The sequence below is a fragment of the Pelodiscus sinensis genome, chromosome 4, assembly GCF_049634645.1.
Source record: "Pelodiscus sinensis isolate JC-2024 chromosome 4, ASM4963464v1, whole genome shotgun sequence".
Taxonomy (NCBI): domain Eukaryota; kingdom Metazoa; phylum Chordata; order Testudines; family Trionychidae; genus Pelodiscus; species Pelodiscus sinensis.
In genome coordinates this window covers 28110033-28127391 of record NC_134714.1, presented here as the reverse complement: position 1 = coordinate 28127391, position 17359 = coordinate 28110033, and the positions used below count along the sequence as shown (strand labels likewise).

The window sequence follows — 17359 nt, the reverse complement described above, 5'->3', positions numbered from 1 at the left end:
GCAGCAGTCAACCAAGCCAGGACAGACCAGTCCTGTCCACAGCAGAGCCAGCAGCAGGACCTCATGGCTGCAGCTGCAGGGGCTGGGCAGCGGGTGCGGGACCTATGTTAAAATAGCTGACCACTTATATGCTATCATTTAACTGGTTAACTGTTTATACATCCCTACTCCACAGGCCTTGCTGATCCATTGAGACATTCAGTCCCCAGTGAAGTTTTGTGTTAAACGGCTAGCTTGTCTCACCTGATTCCCCATTCATACCTTTGATATTCCTGTAGTGCAGCTACAACGCCATCAGAAAGCGGTTGTGTATTCTGTGAAAACTGGAACAACTCCTTAATCTGAGCCTTCAGCCTCTCAACCTTTGATTCTTCGGTCAAAAGTGCTGCTCTTGTTGCCTTAAGCATAAAAATAAGGAGCAGTTTGCATTATGAGCACAAAACCTGGAACATGAAATGTATAGACTATGCTGAATCTAGGAGATAGTCAAACTATTTGCTGCAAAAAAAGGAGTCACATAGCACTTTAAAGACTAACAAGATGGTTTTAGGGTTGCCAGGTGTCCAGTTTTGAACCGGACAGTCCGGTATTTGAGGGTTCTGTCCGGGAAACAAATTGAGAAAATACCAGACATATAAACTGTCCGGTATTTTCTAATTAGGTAAGTTTATTATTATTAGGAGTATCAGTGCGTAGTTGTGAACTGCTTGGCTGGTAGACATCTCATGCTGCGTGAGTATGTCTACCAACCAGGCAGTATGCAACTACATGAGGGAGAGGCGGGGCCAGGATGGAATCCCCGGGGCCAGACTCGTTCCTGCTTTGCCGGGACCATGCACGGGACGGGCAGCGCCCCGGAATCTGCGTGCGCCCGGGTGAGTCCCGCTCTCCGTCGGCCAATTCTCTCCCCTCACTCCCCTCCTGGCCAGCCCTGCTTCCCACCGGCCGGTTCTCCCCCCCTCCTCTTCCTGATCTCCCCCAGCCAGCCCTGCTGCCCCCGACACCCTCCCCCAGTTGATCCCCTCCCCATATCTCCCCTGGCCAGCTCTGCTGCCCCTGACCCTCCCTCCCCTGCCAGTCCTGCTTCCCGCCAGCCGGTTTCAGCCCCTCTCCCCCCACCTCCTCCCAGCCAGCCCCGCTCCCCTCCCAGCCAGTTTCCCCACTGCCATTGGAGATCAAGTGTGTCTGGTATTTTTTTAAGCCACCTGGTAACCCTAGATGGTTTATTAGGTGATGAGCTTTTGTGGGGCAGACCCACTTCTTCAGATCATATTCTGAAAGTGAAATGACATGACCATTCTATAGCAGAGGGATACAATGAAGAAGTAAACAAATCAGCTACATAGAATAGCAGGTAGGGCAGAGCGGATGAGGAAGAGACAAGGAAGGAGGAAATTGCTTATTGTAAGAGTTAATTAAGTGGCTAATCTGGAGTTACTACGAATATCAAAAGGTGGGGAGGCTGTCTTTGTAATGTTAAGGTAATTATCATCATCATTTGTACATCAGATTTGGCCTTTTTTCCTGCTCTTAAACTGTTCATGAACCTATCAGGATTTTAGTGAATTTCCATGTTGTTTTTTACAGTTAGGTGACTAATTTTTAGAAACAGCGTTGTGCCTGTCCTATGGATGTTTTGTAAACTGTTCACAGCAAGTACCTGTATTTTATATGTAGAATTTTTATTTGAACTGTGTGACTGGCCAATAAAGTCACATGGCTTAATTTCTGTTCCTGATTGGGTGACCTAAGGTGAGCAGCACTTCTGATAAAATTGCATTCAAACTACTACTAATAGCTCTTCCACAAACTGTTATAAGAATACAATATGGTTACGTCTACACTGCAGGCTTCTTGCGCAATAACTTTTTGCGCAAGAGTTCTTGCGCAAGAGTGCGTCCATACGGCCATGTGCTTTTGCGCAAGAGATGTGCTTTTGCACAAGAGCGTCCATGGCAGTGTGGATGTTCTCTTGCGCAAGAAACCCGTTCCCGTCCACACTGCCTTCTTGTGCAAGAGCTCTTGTGCAAGAGGGCTTATTCCTCATGGGGAGAGGAATAACTCTTGTGCAAGAAGCCCTCTCTTCTGATGCTTTACCATAAATTTACTTGCACAGGAACACGCGTGCACTGTAGACGCTCTGCAAGTTTTTGCGCAAGAACAACCATTCTTGCGTAAAAAGCCTGCAGTGTAGACGTAGACTATGGCTAAATGGATGTGTGTGGAAAAGGGATTAAACAGGGATAGAGTGAAACACTGTTTGGATTTAGTAAATAATGTTTGCAACTGCTTTTGCCCAACTCTTTGCACAGTACTTGCTGAATACTACATATAAAGTAGGCATTTTGAATTATAATGAAAGTAATAAAAATGAGAACAGATGCAAATACATTACAGCTGCTAACAGGAAATTAATGAGGTGTCATTTTAAAATACTTTATCGGAAAAAAATCCCTCTTTTTATGCCATTTGATGGTTAGAGAAGTTTTACTATGGGATTTCTACAACCAGAAATTATAAGTGTGTATGCACCCACCGGTACACATTTTATTTAATGGGATTACTTGCAGAGTAAGACACAACGCCGTATGAGCAGGAACAAATACCATTTGCTATGCCTAAGAAGAAGCTGAGAACAGACAGTGTGAGGCAGAGATTGTAGAATTGTTGGTTTTTTTCTCCTCATTCACTTTTTTCCTTATTCTTTTCTTCATATATTCTTATATCATCCTCAGCCCCATGGTATCCGAGCACTTTCCTATAGTGCATTGTGACTGACTAATATCTGTGTGATCAAGGTGATCACATATCTTTGATTTTATCATGCGTGTCTACTACACTTCTCACTTGTTTTTAGGCATATAAAATACAACAACTTACATCGTATTTTCTCCACAGAGCTACTAACTCCTCTTCATTCTTTGGCTTCTCCCTTAACTCCAGGTCCTTTTCTAGCCTTTGTAGCATCTTTCTGAATTCCTGGACCTCTATCTCTAACTGTCTGGCTTTGGACTGATAGGCACTTTCTGACTTAAGGAACTTAAGCAGTCTTTCCTCTTCCTCTCTACACATTAGTTTCAGCTTCTCCAGGGCTTTCCTCAACTCCTCCAACTCATCCTTCATCTTCCCAGCTCCCAGGGGAGAGGTGTTCTGGATCACCCCTGCAGACTGAACCTCAAGGCATTTCAATTTCTTTTCACCATTCTTAACATCTTTGGCAATGTTCTGAAAAAGAAGGGTATCAGAAAGGGTTAATTTCAAAGAACACTGTGTGTGTGTAGTGGGGTGGGAAGTGACACTTAATAATATATGAATTCTATCTGTGCATTTATTTTCTTCTCCAATAGTTATTTCAAGGCATGTCACTTTTGAAGTGGCTAGCCGCCACATTTGACATAGATGGGTGAGTTAATGTCTTTTTATTGAATTAATTTCAAGTTTTCAAGTCTTCTTCAAGTCTGGGAAAGAGCTCTATGTAAGCTCAAAAGCGTGTCTCTCTCATCACTAGATGCTGGTCTAATACAAGATATTACCTCATCCACATAGTCTCTTTAAAATCCTGGGACTCAGACGACAACAACACTGCATACAGATCTGATATTTGTAGCCTTATGACAACTTTGATGATATAATTGCAGGCATGTGGTTTCCCAAGGATTGGGGAATCTTTTAAAATTGATAAGCCTGATTTTCAAGTGTTCAACACTGCCTCACAATGCCAGGGGAAGTCAACAAGAGTCACCTGTCTTTGGCATCACAGATAATCAGCCCACAAAAGTGCATACATTTGGGCAGCCCAAAGGGGGGCAGCTAAAATTGGAGACCACTGCTGTTAACAGTGTCACCAATCCCAAGCATTCAAAAAATCAAAAATCAGGCCTCCCCATCAAGTAGTCTACTCAGCTCATTTGATTGATACACGGTGCTAATAATGCCAAGGTTTCGAGTTCAATTGCTGCACAGGACACAGAGTAATGTTTTATGAGGAGAAGTTAACAACACTGAGACTTTTCAACTTGTTAAAGAGACTACTAAGGGGTGATATAACAGAGGTTTATAAAATCATGACTGGTGTGGAGAAAGTAAATAAGGAAGTGTTATTTACTCCTTCTCATAAACACACAAACTAGAGGTCACCATATGAAATTAATAGGCAAAAGATTTAAAACAAGAAGTAGTACTTCTTCACACAACACACAGTCAACCTGTGCAGCTCTGGCTATGTCTAGACTGCAGACTTCTTTTGGAAGAAGTATTTCTGGAAGAGATTTTCCAAAAATACTTCTTCCGACAGAAAGCGCCCACACTGCCAAAGCACACTGAAAAAGCGATCTGTTTTTTCAAAAGATAGCATCCATTCAGTGTGGACGCTATCTCGCATTTCAGCTGTGATTACTATGGATGGAGTGGCCACCAGGGCACCTGTGCTTTTTCCTCTTTCCTCTTCTTTTGAAAGAGCTCCCTCTTCCCTGTCCACACATGCCTTTGTCCGAAAGAGCTCTTTTGGAAAAAGGCTTCTTCCTCGCAGAATGACGATTACTAATGTCAGAAAAACTCCTCTGTTCTTTCGATTTTCTTTCAGAAGAACGCGATTGCAGTGTGAACATAATTGGAGATTTTTTGGGAAAAAATGACCGTTTTTCCGAAATAAACTCTGTAGTGTAGACATACCCTCCTAAGCAGAGGATGTTGTAAAGGACAAGATTATAACAGGGTTCAAAAATGAACTAGATAAGTTCATAGAGGATAAGTCTATCAATGGTTATTAGACAGGATGGGCAGGGATGGTGTCCCTAGCTTCTACCTGCAAAAGTCTGGGAATGAACGACATGGGGATGGATCACTTGATGATTACTTGTTCTGTTCATTCCCTCTGGGGCACCAGGCACTGGTGACTGTTGGAAGACAGCATATGGCTAGATGGATCTTTGGTTTGACTCATTAAGGCCATTCTTATTGTTATAAAATTGGTTTAAATCATGATATTTTAATAAATAATAAAGCTCGGGGTTGTTTTTATTTTGTCTTCTAGTCTTGGAATCTGTAGGCTACATTTAGACCATGTTTATATTAGGGATTTAAGAGACTAGTCGTGTCACTACTTGACTACTCACGGGGGGGGGGGGGGGGGGGAGAGGCGTGAGCAGGAGCCAGTGCTAGGGAGAGCAGTCTTAAAAGCTGGTTCCCCTGAGTACTGTCTCCATGGGAGGATGGGGGCAGAGTCAGAGGTGCAGCAGGGTCCCCAACTGCTGTGCCTCTGCTTTTTGTGCTGCACCTAATGCACGCCCGGCTCTTACAACATTTAAACTGCAGAGCCGCAGCAGGGATAGTGAGTCCCCCCACCCACCCCAATCAACTAACTGAGTAGTCGATGGAAATTCCATCAACCACTCGATTAGCCAATTAAACGTTACTTAACATCCCTAATGTATATGCTTCTCTCTGTAATCAGAAAGGCTAGAAATGTACATTTCTTTTTTCTTTTCTTTTTTTTAATGAAATCTCTGATTCTCCTGTAATCACAACTCCAAAAACTAGACTTTTTAAAAAAATGTCAAATAACATGAGACTCATGCTAAAGTTGTGAAAGTTAGCAATGGTTTAAGTGTAGGATAACTCTGGATTCAAAACCCCTTCTTTAGCTACTACACTAGAATTTGTTTTAAATGCCTCTCTTTTAAATACATTGTTCTGTTAAACACTTGTATGGTTTGGGGAACAAACACACGAAGGGATTTGGGCAAGATGAATGTATTTCTTAGCAGTGCTCTCTCTCCCCTTAAGAGTCCTTAAATCATAAAGAACCTGCAATGTCCTTAGCCCGTTGTCTGCTGGTAACTTTGTTGTTTCTCCGATGCAGCGGTTCAATCTTTCATTCACACCTCTGAGCCACAACCAAAATTGGTCGACATTGGTCTTGTATTGCTCATGTTCCTTCGTTATCTTTTCAAGCAATTTCACTCTGCACTGTAAAAAGAAACATTCAGAATGGTGAGGACAAAGCTTCCTAACTACATTTTTAACCCAGAAAAGAGAGTCCATTTCCTTTCACCCTTATGTCACTCCACTTTTTCAGGAATTTGCACCTCATCTCTAGCATGAGAACAAAAGCATCTAAAGCTTTCTCCCGATCTTGTCTGTGCTATAGAATCTCAGCATTTATTCAGAGAACAGAAGACCGAACACCAGAATGGATCCTGGAATATGGCTGACCCACACAGAGGGCTGGCTGGTCTTTGGGTAATGGTGACTCAAAGCGCCAGTTTGCTCTCCCTTGATGCTGGAGCTGATCTGTGCAGAATCCTGCATCAAGTTGGAATGATCTGAGGGCTCCTTTATCCTGTGTTCTCTGAAAACAGCATCAGCAGTCTGAAGACGCCATGGTAAAGGAGCATCCTCCAGAGATGTTAGCAATCCTGGGTCAGAGAAATGCATGAGTCCATGTGTCAGTTCCAGCCACCACAGGATCACCCTTGTGCTGAGATGATCCTCCAGGGCCAGTCCCCTGAGCTTTAGGGGCAGACTACGCCAGTGATGTAATGCAAAGCAGCTACATCACACTGCAGAATCTGGCCCACAGTGATAGTTTTTGCAATCAGAAGGCAACATTCTGTTTCATACTCAATGATTTGGCGTATTGCAAACTCTACTGAAATGGGAGGCTGTCCTTTTCATTTCAGGGCCTTTTGCTGATCTTGGCTTGCAGGCTAGGAGCTCTGCAGAGAAGCATGTGATTTGGGCCTGACCTGGCCTAGTGCGCGAGATCACAGACCTCAAATTAAGCTACACATCCCAGGCTGGTGTCAGTCAGTATAAAATGGACTCTACTGAAGTTATTCTGATCTGTACTGAGGATTTGGCAAAGCAAGTGAAATGAAACATAAATGCCCCAATCCAGAATGTGCAAGTTGCAAAAACTCCCAAGTGACAGGATTCAAATCTGACTGAGAAACAGAATTATGGTGAAAATGTACTCCAGAATTTTAGAGTGAAATTACAAAGGTGGATTAAGCAGGAGATACAGAGTTTACTTTGCAAAGGAACTTAACCTCTGTTTGGGACAAGCTGTTCAACTAAAATGAAGCATTCCATGGGGCTTGAAGATTACTGTTAGAAACATTGCAATCAATCAGGTCTTGTGATAAATGACACACATTTGAACAGTCACAATATTGTGCTAAACTGTGATATGAAAACCAGTCATGCTGGCAGACAGGAGCTACCTTTGGGTGCGTCTACACTGCACTGGAGGTCAAAATAAGATATGCAATATGCATAGCTCAAATTGATATTTTGATGTTATTTCGAAATAGCTTATTTCAAAATTTGGTGCTGTCTACACAGCACTTGTTTTGAAATAAACTGCTGTTCCGAAATGTCCCTTACTCCTCGTGGAATAAGGTTTACAGGGAAGACGGAATAGTGAGCCTGTTATATTTCGAAATAACGGGTGCGTTCAAAAGGTGCGGAATAGCTATTTCGGGATTACCTCCGTATCCCGAAGTAGTGCTGCAGTGTAGATGTAGCCTTTGAGTGCAACTTTTAAGGAAAAGTAAGATTCTGCCATTAGCTCTGTCAGGCAGCTAATTATTATTTTTACTAAGAAGCAACACAGAAGGACTGTAAATCTGTGCCTTCTGCAGTGGCACTTGAATAATCAGAGAACATCAACCAGTCATGATGTGGCACAGGGACGAATATTTGCCCTGATAAAAAAAATAACAGATCCCAAGCAGGCTACAGGGAGACAAACTCCCCTGCTGACCTCGGGCACCGTGCGGCGCTGCCACTTTGAAACGCCGCGTGGAGCTCGACTCAGGCTCCTCGTGGCGTTTCAAAGCGTCAGCGCTGCATGGAGCCCGGGGTCAGCGGGGGAGTCCCCAGATGACTCTGGGCACCACACGGTGCTTTTACCTTTGAAGTGTAGCAACAGCCTTAGGATTGTTGCTACACTTCAGAGGCGGAGGAGCCCTATCGACTAATCGAATAGTTGATGCAAAATGCATTGACTATTCGATTAGTCAATTATTCGATATTTAATATCCTTACTGCAGAGGATGCTATAACTTAGAGTAGCCATCAGGGCTGCTTAAATTTCACTAGAGTTTGTATCAGCCCCTGAAAGAGCTCACAATTGGGTGGGTATACAAATGACTGGAAGCCACCTTCTGCCACTTTCTTCCTGCCTTCCCTCCCCCACACACTCACATGGGATTATCTGGGAGTAGAATGAAGGACTGAGTCAAGAATCTGTAGGTTAAATTTAAGAGAATCAATGTGATTTGAAATGTTTGTGTTTCACACCAGCCTAGACAGAGTAAGTGTTGAAACTTCATACATCACTACTACTCCTGCTAAACAAGAAAGACAGGATGTCCTTGGTAATTATTTATATTTAGATCATGTTCTTGGTTAGTACCAACCAATAGCTTTTTTGGGGGTGGAAGGATGTTAAAAGGGTTGCTGGGGAGAGGCTGTTGTGTGTAAAAATGTCACAACCACTGTAATTAAAAGTAATTCTGGTAAATATAATTTTCAATTTGGGAGTGATAAGGATACTTGGTGGCAGCAAGAAAATAAATCACTGGAGAAGCAATGTCACGGTTGAACCATTTGAGAAATGGAGTTCACTTGCTCAGTTTATGACAGAAACTGACAACTGCACAAGATCTAAAAAAGCTTCTTGAGTACTCGTGAAATGTACAAGTACCAGCAAGCCGCCTCCTGTAGCCAGCTTTGGAATTCAGCTGTCATTTGCAATTTACACGGAGCCTGGCTTCCCATCATGAGAGGGGCGGAGAATTTCTCAGATTACTGGAGCTCTCTCATTCAGTCCTCCCTCTCACTGTGAGAGGTAGCAAGGTTCCTTCAGCTACCATTATTCACTTTCTGGAAAGACTCTCACGCTGCCTCTAACCTTGGAATTAGTCAATGAAACAAATGGGGGACTCAATCACAAAAACTGAAGTTTTCTACCACCCCTCCACCTACAGCCTTCAAAGAGAGATTTCTCAACTGGACTGTCTCACTTTCTCCTTTAGTGCAAGGAGGCATTTGTAGAGGCTCCAGCTGCATTTTCTAGAAGCTCAATTAGCTGGAGACATCACTGTGCATTTTATGTAAATACTCTGGGCCTGATTCTTATTTCGGAGCAGTAACAATCAATGTAAATCTAGGCTGGTGTAAGACCAGTGAGAGATCTAACTGAGGCTTTCTGTATTCAGGTAATTTGTCTGTGGGAACTGGCTCTTTCAAATATCAAACTGCACAACATAAATATTAGCTGTTCATGAATCAAGGACATATCTTTGCTTAAAAGGAAGTCACTAAACACTTAAATTGGGAATCTATTGGAATTCATAATCCCAACCTGACTGACTAAATATTTCTTTAGATGTATTTATCGCTAGAAAGTGCCACTGCAGTAGCTGCAAGCACAGAAGAGGGGTTTATAATTATTTAATATTTTAAATGAAAAGTAACTGAAATTCATGCTCATAAAAGAGTCCAGTCCTGGAGACTTAAGGCTTCCTGTTTACCATAGAACCACAAACTTCCCTACATTGCCCCTCCAACATGACTCAACAGTCCCCTTGGATGATGACATCTTGGAATGAGAATATCCACCAATCACCATGATCATCTGTTCCTTGGCCTGGGTGGAGAAGTGGGAAAGAAGAGCAGGTATCATGGATGTACAGGCAGATGACAGAGCCTGTATAAAGGGGTTCAGTTTTATTGACACTGGTTGTTTGGATTAGTCAGTTACCAGACTCTGGAATCCCTTTTCTGCCCCAAAGAAAATTCAAAGCCACTGATGTATAAAGGCCAATATACTGGTGATTGGATATCCCTGAGATAGGTCCTTGATCTACTCTCACTGCTTTAGCCTCTTGATGTAAATCTACTCTACATGTAAATCTCTCCTACCCGCAAAAGTCAAGTCCTTGTCCCATAACCAGATCTTTCCCACTGGCTGTGGAAGTGACAGGCATTGTCTCATCTCAAACCTTTATCCAAACTAACTGTCAAAATGAGTCACTGACATGACAAGGTGAACTATAATGTTAACCATTCTCTTGTGTAAGGAACACTGCCTCTCTGGGTTCGAGGGCAAGTGCAGACAGGAAACTGAGTTAGCATCTAGTGAAAATCTTCTAGCAATTAGTATTGGTTGCCAATACTTAGTATTGGAAAAGCACTAACTGCGTGCCAACCCTGGGATTATGGTGTGTGAGTCTTGATCTGGTGGTCTGTGTTATAGCATCTAAGGTGGGTGCAGAATTGGGAAGCTTCCTCATCTCCTTAGATTGCTTACTTTGTATCACGATCACACTACAATCTTTGACTCACCAAAGGGCACGGAAGCATATGCTTTGGGATTGTTTGTATTCATCTTACCCTGTTAAGAACACTCAAACCTTCTCTGCACTAGAGAAACACTCTTTTCCTATATTCCATATTGGGTGAATCTCAGCTCTTGTATCAAACCTAAGAAACACTAAGGGCTCGTCTACACTGGCCCCTTTTCCGGAAGGGGCATGTAAATTTCACCAGTCGTCGTAGGGAAATGCGCGGGGGATTTAAATATCCCCCACGGCATTTAAATAAAAATGTCCGCCGCTTTTTTCCGGCTTTTAAAGTAGGAATAAGACCCTCCGGAAAAGGGCACTTTTTCCAGAGGATCGGGGCCAGTGTAGACGCTCTTTTCCGGCTTTTTTAAAAGCCGGAAAAAAGCGGCGGACATTTTTATTTAAATGCCGCGGGGGATATTTAAATCCCCCGCGCATTTCCCTACTACGACTGGTGAAATTTACATGCCCCTTCCGGAAAAGGGGCCAGTGTAGACGTAGCCTAACAGTAAATAATACTGGATAGTAACCAGTGGGCATCCTAAACCCTGTTCTCTTTCATCGTTGCATTTTACCTGAGCTTCCACCTTTATTTCTTCATATTCTACCTTCATCTTCTTCTGGACATCTTCATCGACACTTGGGTCACCTATCCTGTTAAACAAGGAGGCTGCTTCCTCCAGCAGCCTTTCCAGCAGAACTGACTGGTTTAGGACATCATTCAGCAGAACCTGGGAGTGGCTCAGCTGCCATTGCTTCTCCTTCAAACCAAGCTGCAGCTCTATGTCAGGCTCCAAGGTAACCCTCATGTTATGAATCCATGCGTAAAACTCATCCTGGGCTTTCAAGTATTCACTCCAGTGCAGCCACACCCACTCGATCCGGCTGTTGGGAAAGTAAAAAACACAATAAGCAAGGTTCTCCCACGGCCTATGGAGAGGGTGGGAAGTTCAAGATATTTTTTTTAAATGTTGGCACTAAAGAACCAGAAAGGGTAAATCAGCCTAGCTTCATTGACTTCAGAGTATCACAATCCACTTCCCAGGTTCCCCTCCTGCTGCCAGAGGTAGTACCCTGTGCCTGAAAAGATAATTTCTCAGGTCACTGGACTGACACTTTGTGGGTAGATGTAAAGAAAGGCTCCATCTACTCTCTTCTCCTTTCCAGCATACGCATGGGAATCCAGTGAAGGCTCTTCTCTTTCCCCCACACAAGGGAGCTAACAGGATCCCTGGGCCCATGGCAATGTCTGTGTGTGAGGGGAGGGGCTCCTCATTCCCAGAAGGGACAGAGTCTCTGGCAGAAAGGGTGGGACCAAGGCAGCCAGCACTGCCCTCTCCTGCCACTAGGGGGCCAGAGCATGGAATAAGGCAGCACTGTCTGAGAGTATTAGACAAGCCACAATCTGATCCCATTTGTCAAATATGCTTCTTTGTGGAAACAGCGATGTGTCTGACCTGTGGCAATGAGTAATATAGATGGCTGTTTCTTCCCACATGGCTTTAATGTCTTTCAGTTTGGACAATATCTCATGCTTCTTCTCCTCAGTAATGCAGCGAAGAAGGGCATCTGCTTTCATCAGGACCAAATCCATTTTCAGCCGACCTTCTGGCTCCAACGCACAAATTTTCTATTAGAAAACACAAAACTGAAAGCATTAGAGAGAGAGAAAAAGAGAGAGAGAGAGAGAGAGAGAGAGAGAGAGGTCCTGCCAGTGTAGTTACTGAATTAAAACTTAGTTTTTGTATGGAAATTATTACATCCCTGCTGGAAAACTCCTACAAAATTTAATAGAAATAAGACCTTTCCTACCTTTTATTCCTTCCCCAATATTCTTATAGAATTAAATAATACAGAAATAGATTTCTATTGTAGAATAGCTAACATCACCAGGAGAAAGTAAATGATTCTTTATTAATTTGTGCAGGTTTTTATGGTAATTTTTATACAACCCTGTTGGTTTTGTACCTATTAAGTTCTATAGGACTTGCCTGTAACACCAGTGTCTTCACTACAGCTACAGATCTATTGCACTACAAAACCACATAACATCTAATTCAGTTTCTTGGAATAGGTGCAAAGGAGATACTATTCACAGGTGAGATTGAGCAAAGCCATGGGATCTGCACAAAAAAAGCAGTTTGTTGCCAATCACAGAAAACATAGTAGAGAATTCTCTCTCTGCTGTCAAAGTCTGTTACTACACAAAAACATGTGCATCAGTTCAGGTTCCAGCAGGTACATGCTTATCTAACACAAAACCTATAAGTAAGGAAAAGGAAGTTAAGCCATCTAACACTATGTACCTTCTATCCCCAGACAAACTTCGCCCTAGTACAACTGCTCCACACCACATACCACATTCATCCTGTCCTAGTGTTGTCAAGCTTTCAGCATCACCTGCCCACTGTTACACAAACCACTAAACTTCTCTGTACAGTTCTGGGAAAACAGACTCACTCAAGGTAGGGGAAGGGATACCAAAAGAAGACACTCAAAATCTGAGGACACTTCTAAAAATGTAAGTTTGCATGATTTGTCCATTACCCTTAAATACATCATTTGTTTGTTTATTCATGCAAACAAAAATAGCAGCGGGGACAATATAAACCACTTTTACCAAACAACAGAAAGATTCAAAACCAAAACTTAGCCCAAGCTTCAGATGTTCCTGCTTCAAGTGGCTTGAAAGCAAAGGAGCCCACCCATGACCGAGATGTTTAATGACAATGATAGATTTCCAACATCCAGATTGAAAAAGCTCCTGTAACAAGGATTTGCTATGCATTATGATCCTGTTCCAAACGTCAAGAAAGGCATCAAGCTTTAGATCATCCCAAGAAAGATCATCACAAACCATAGACTCTTCATTCTTGTGATCTGTAATGTCAACCAGAACCCCTTGATAAACTGTCTCCTACAGCACTGACTTTCCTGGATTATCTGCGTGCAGTATGTTGGTGCGTGCATCCACACTCCTTAGGCAAAAGGGAAGGGCTGAGTTCATGTGAAAGCAGTAACAAACCCACAATCCAAAATGAAAGAGGAACTTCCAGCCTTTGTGACTACTATGCAAGACTGCCCAATACCAACAGCTCATGGATGAGTCTCTATGCTTGGCCTGGTACAAGCTCCAAGCCATAGTGAACTCAGTTTGAGACAATGGTCCTGAAAATACTGCAATGCCATTACATAAACCACCAACTAGGAGTGCCATTTTCAGTGTCAGTCATCCCATCTCAAAAACAGTAGTTGGGAGAAGGAAATATGGCTAGATGCACAGAAAGAAGTTCCTCTGAAGAGAAACAGAGAAGGTGGTTTCATCCTGAGACCAGAGGTCTATCACAGGGAAATATGAGGGTACGTCTACACTACAGCGCTAATTCGAACTAACTTAGTTCGAATTAGTTAATTCGAACTAAGCTAATTCGAACTAACGCATCTAGAACTAAAAACTAGCTCGAATTAGCGTTTTGCTACTTCGAACTAGCATGTCCACATTAAGTGGACCCTGAACCGGGCTTAAGGATGGCCGGAAGCAGTGCTGGCAGAGCATCAGAGGAGGACTTAGAGCGTGGAGATGCTGTCTCAGGCTAGCCGAGGGCTGCACTTAAAGGGACCCGACCCCCACCCCGGACAGACTGTTCTCAGGGGTGCCCCGCTTGCAAAGCAGTCCTGGCTTGGAGTGCCCGGAGTGCCCACACTGGGCACATCACAGCACTCGGCCATCAGCCCGGCTGCACTTGCCGCAGGCTGCCATCTGGGGAGAGGGGGCAATTGGGGGGCTGCAGGAGAGCTTCCACCCCCAGAAGCCCGCAGAGCCAGCCCAGTCCTCCCCATCGGGGGCTCGTACCCCATTCCTCCCTCACCTCCTTCCACTTACCCTTCCCTAGCCCCTTTTCTTGATGTACAAAATAAAGGACAATTGTGTTCAAAAATGGAATCTGTCTTTATTGAACAAAACTGAGGGAGACTGGGAAAAGGAGGTGGGAGAGGGGAAGAGAGAGGGTGGGAGAGGGGAGGGCAACTACAATGATCAGGGGTTGGGAATAGGTCCCATATGAAGAGAGGCTAAAGAGACTGGGACTTTTCAGCTTAGAAAAGAGGAGACGGAGGGGGGACAGGATAGAGGTCTCTAAAAGCAGGAGTTGGGTGGAGAGGGTGCATACAGAAAAGTTCTTCATTAGTTCCCATACAGAAGGACTAGAGGACACCAAAGGAAAGAAATGGGTACCAGGCTTCAAACTAGTAACAGAAAGTTGTTCTTCACAAAGCAAAGAGTCAACCTGTGGAACTCCTTGCTGCAGGAGGCTGTGAAGGCTAGAACTGGAACAGAGTTTAAAGGGACGTGAGATCAAGTCATGGAGGTTGGGTCCATGGAGTGCTATTAGCCAGGGGGTAGGAGTGGTGTCCCTGCACAAGGTTCGTGGAAGGCTGGAGAGGGATGGCACGAGACAAATGGCTTGGTCACTGTCTTCGGTCCATCCCCTCCAAGGTCCCTAGGGTTGGCCGCTGTCGGCAGACAGGCTACTGGGCTAGATGGACCTTTGGTCTGACCCAGGACGGCCATTGTAAGCTCAGGGCTCAGGGTCGGGGGTCTCAGTGGACCCCCTTGATTTTCATGCACACCTGCTCCTGGGTGGCCAGGCTGGCAGCTCTCCTGCCCAAGACAGCCACTTTCCTGTGCCTAGTGCAGAGATCATGGACGAAGTCCACGATGTCCGCACTAGCCCAGGCGGGTGCCCGCCTCTTGCGGTCCCGGGCAAGCTCCCAGGAGCCGCCAGCCTGGTCCCGGGAAGAGGGGGAGGGCTGGGGGGCATCGGGTGGCTGGCTCGAGCCGTGCCAGGTGCAGCGTCTGCTGGCTGGGTGCTGGCAGGTTTGCACCTGGCACGGGCACCGTAGCCAGCCCGTGCGCCTTTAAGGGGTCTGGGGCCGGGAGGGGGGCAATAGAGTTTCCCTGGTGTTGGCCAGAGTGGCCACCAGGGAAAGCTGGGGAGGGCTAGCCTCCCACTAGTTCGAATTAAGGGGCTACACACCCCTTAATTCGAACTAGCTAGTTCGAACTAGGCTTAATTCTCGTAAAATGAGGATTATCTAGTTTGAACTAAGCGCTCCGCTAGTTCGAATTAAGTTCGAACTAGCGGAACGCTAGTGTAGCGCCTATGAAAGTTAGTTCGAACTAACGTCCGTTAGTTCGAACTAACTCTGTAGTGTAGACATACCCTGAGAGAGGTACTGATACAAAGTCCTTGTCCACACAGGCATATTTTGTTGCCAAAAACTGTGTTTTGTTGACTACAATGTAACTTTTGTGGGAAGAGGGAGATGAACACCAGTTTTGAGGACGAAAACTTCCACCCCTGGGAGAGACTTTTGTCTTTCCCCCTCCATTTACTGTCGACAAAGAGCCAGTGTGGACTAGAGATGTTAAAGACTAGTCAACTATCCGATATGCATTTGCTTATTGGATAGTCTTTTGACTAGTTGATTTCCACACCCCTCTCCCCCCGCCCCACACTACTGTCTCTATGAGATAGAGGCAGCAAGGGGGGGGGGGGAAGGAAGGGGTACTTCAAAGTGCCCCACTGCCACTTTGAAACCCCAAGGTGGCATTTCAAAGGGGTAGCCGCTGCACAGCTGCCCCTTTAAAGCCCCGCCTCCGAGTGTTTTAAAGGGGCAGCAGTGGAGCCCGAAGTCAGTTAGGGAGTCCCCAGCTGGGGACTCTTGTGTATTTCACAGCAGACACCTGCATGCAGCTCTGAGTCAGCGGGACTTCCCACTGGCCCCAGGCTGCATGTGGCGTTCCGCAAGAGCCCCAGAGGGATTGAGGAAGTGCCTATCGACTAGTCAACTACTCAATGGAAATTCCATCGACTAATCAATTAATCGCATTTTAGCATTCTTAGTGTGGACTCTGTTTCCACCAGTACCCACAATGCCTGCCCTGATGGCTCTGCTTATATCTGCTGCCTGCAGGCATGCACCCCTCCCCTTTCAAAGCTTGGGGAAGTATCGGACAGTTGAGTGAGCTTCTCCCTTTGGCGAACAAACAAAAAAGAGCAAATCATTGGGACGCCTTGCCGATCTGCCCTTCTAGAAACACAGCGGCAGCCAGACTGCTGCTGCAGGGAGAGGGCTGGAGAGACTGCTGTGCTGCTTTGACATTCCTCAGCATGGAGAGCTCACAGAGCTATAAAGGAAACCCAAGAAGTGCAGGGATCAGCTCTGCCTTCCCACAACACCTCACTACGGTTACAGTGACCATATAAAAATAGGGGCATATTAGCCACAACCCTGATCCTCTTAGCCATGCCCCAACCCCTTAGGCCCTACCCACCTGCCACGGGAGATACCACCCCTGGGGGCAGTATTTCAGGGGTCAAGATGGACACATGACCAGAAGTAAAGGGTGTCATGTGACACCTCCCCCCCCCAAGAACTCCTCCCACCTTGCTCTACCAATAGGGATAGGTTTGGGCCCTGTAGGCATCCCCCATGCAAATATACTACAATTGCATTAATCCAGGGTCAGGTCCAGACCAAGTGGCCCATGACACTGTATCACTAGGGGTCCCACCTTGATTCAAGATGAAATCCAGGATCCAGGACCTATTACTTTGCAGTGTAGATGCAGCCACATTTGACTCAGGGCCTGGGAATCATCCAGAACTATCCCTCAATTTCACGGGACAGCTTCCTTAGTCCTCTTAATGGACGATGCTTATCAGTTGCAATTAAGTGGTAATCAGAGGGGGCTGGAGCAGCTCCCCATCCGCTGTGGGCAGGGGCCTGCTCCAGCCCAGCAGAGGACCCATTGCAGACAGGGGCTGCTATTGTCCAGATCAGCCCTTGTCTGTGGGGTCCCACAGGCCGGGACTGCACCACTGTCGGGAGCAGCCTCTCTCTGTGGAGGGTCCAGTTTGCTGTGGACAGGGGCTGCTCTGGAGGGGGCTGGGAGCCGACAGCAGCCCCAGTGTGACCTAACATTAACCGGTTAACTGATGAAT

The 17359-nt window shown here is 45.3% G+C and overlaps 1 protein-coding gene across 7 annotated transcripts in view; it reads right to left on the bottom strand.

Annotated features, from left to right (window-relative positions):
* Positions 1 to 17359, bottom strand: part of SYNE3 (spectrin repeat containing nuclear envelope family member 3) — an 84985-nt gene that overhangs the window by 30415 nt on the left and 37211 nt on the right. For all 7 annotated transcript variants that reach the window (XM_075926635.1, XM_075926633.1, XM_075926636.1 and 4 more), the window contains 5 exons: positions 11810 to 11982; positions 10928 to 11237; positions 5806 to 5967; positions 2881 to 3225; positions 262 to 398 (listed from right to left, as the gene is read on the bottom strand). In XM_075926635.1, coding sequence (XP_075782750.1) covers positions 262 to 398; positions 2881 to 3225; positions 5806 to 5967; positions 10928 to 11237; positions 11810 to 11982 — 1127 coding nt within the window. The remainder of the gene's footprint in view (positions 1 to 261; positions 399 to 2880; positions 3226 to 5805; positions 5968 to 10927; positions 11238 to 11809; positions 11983 to 17359) is intronic.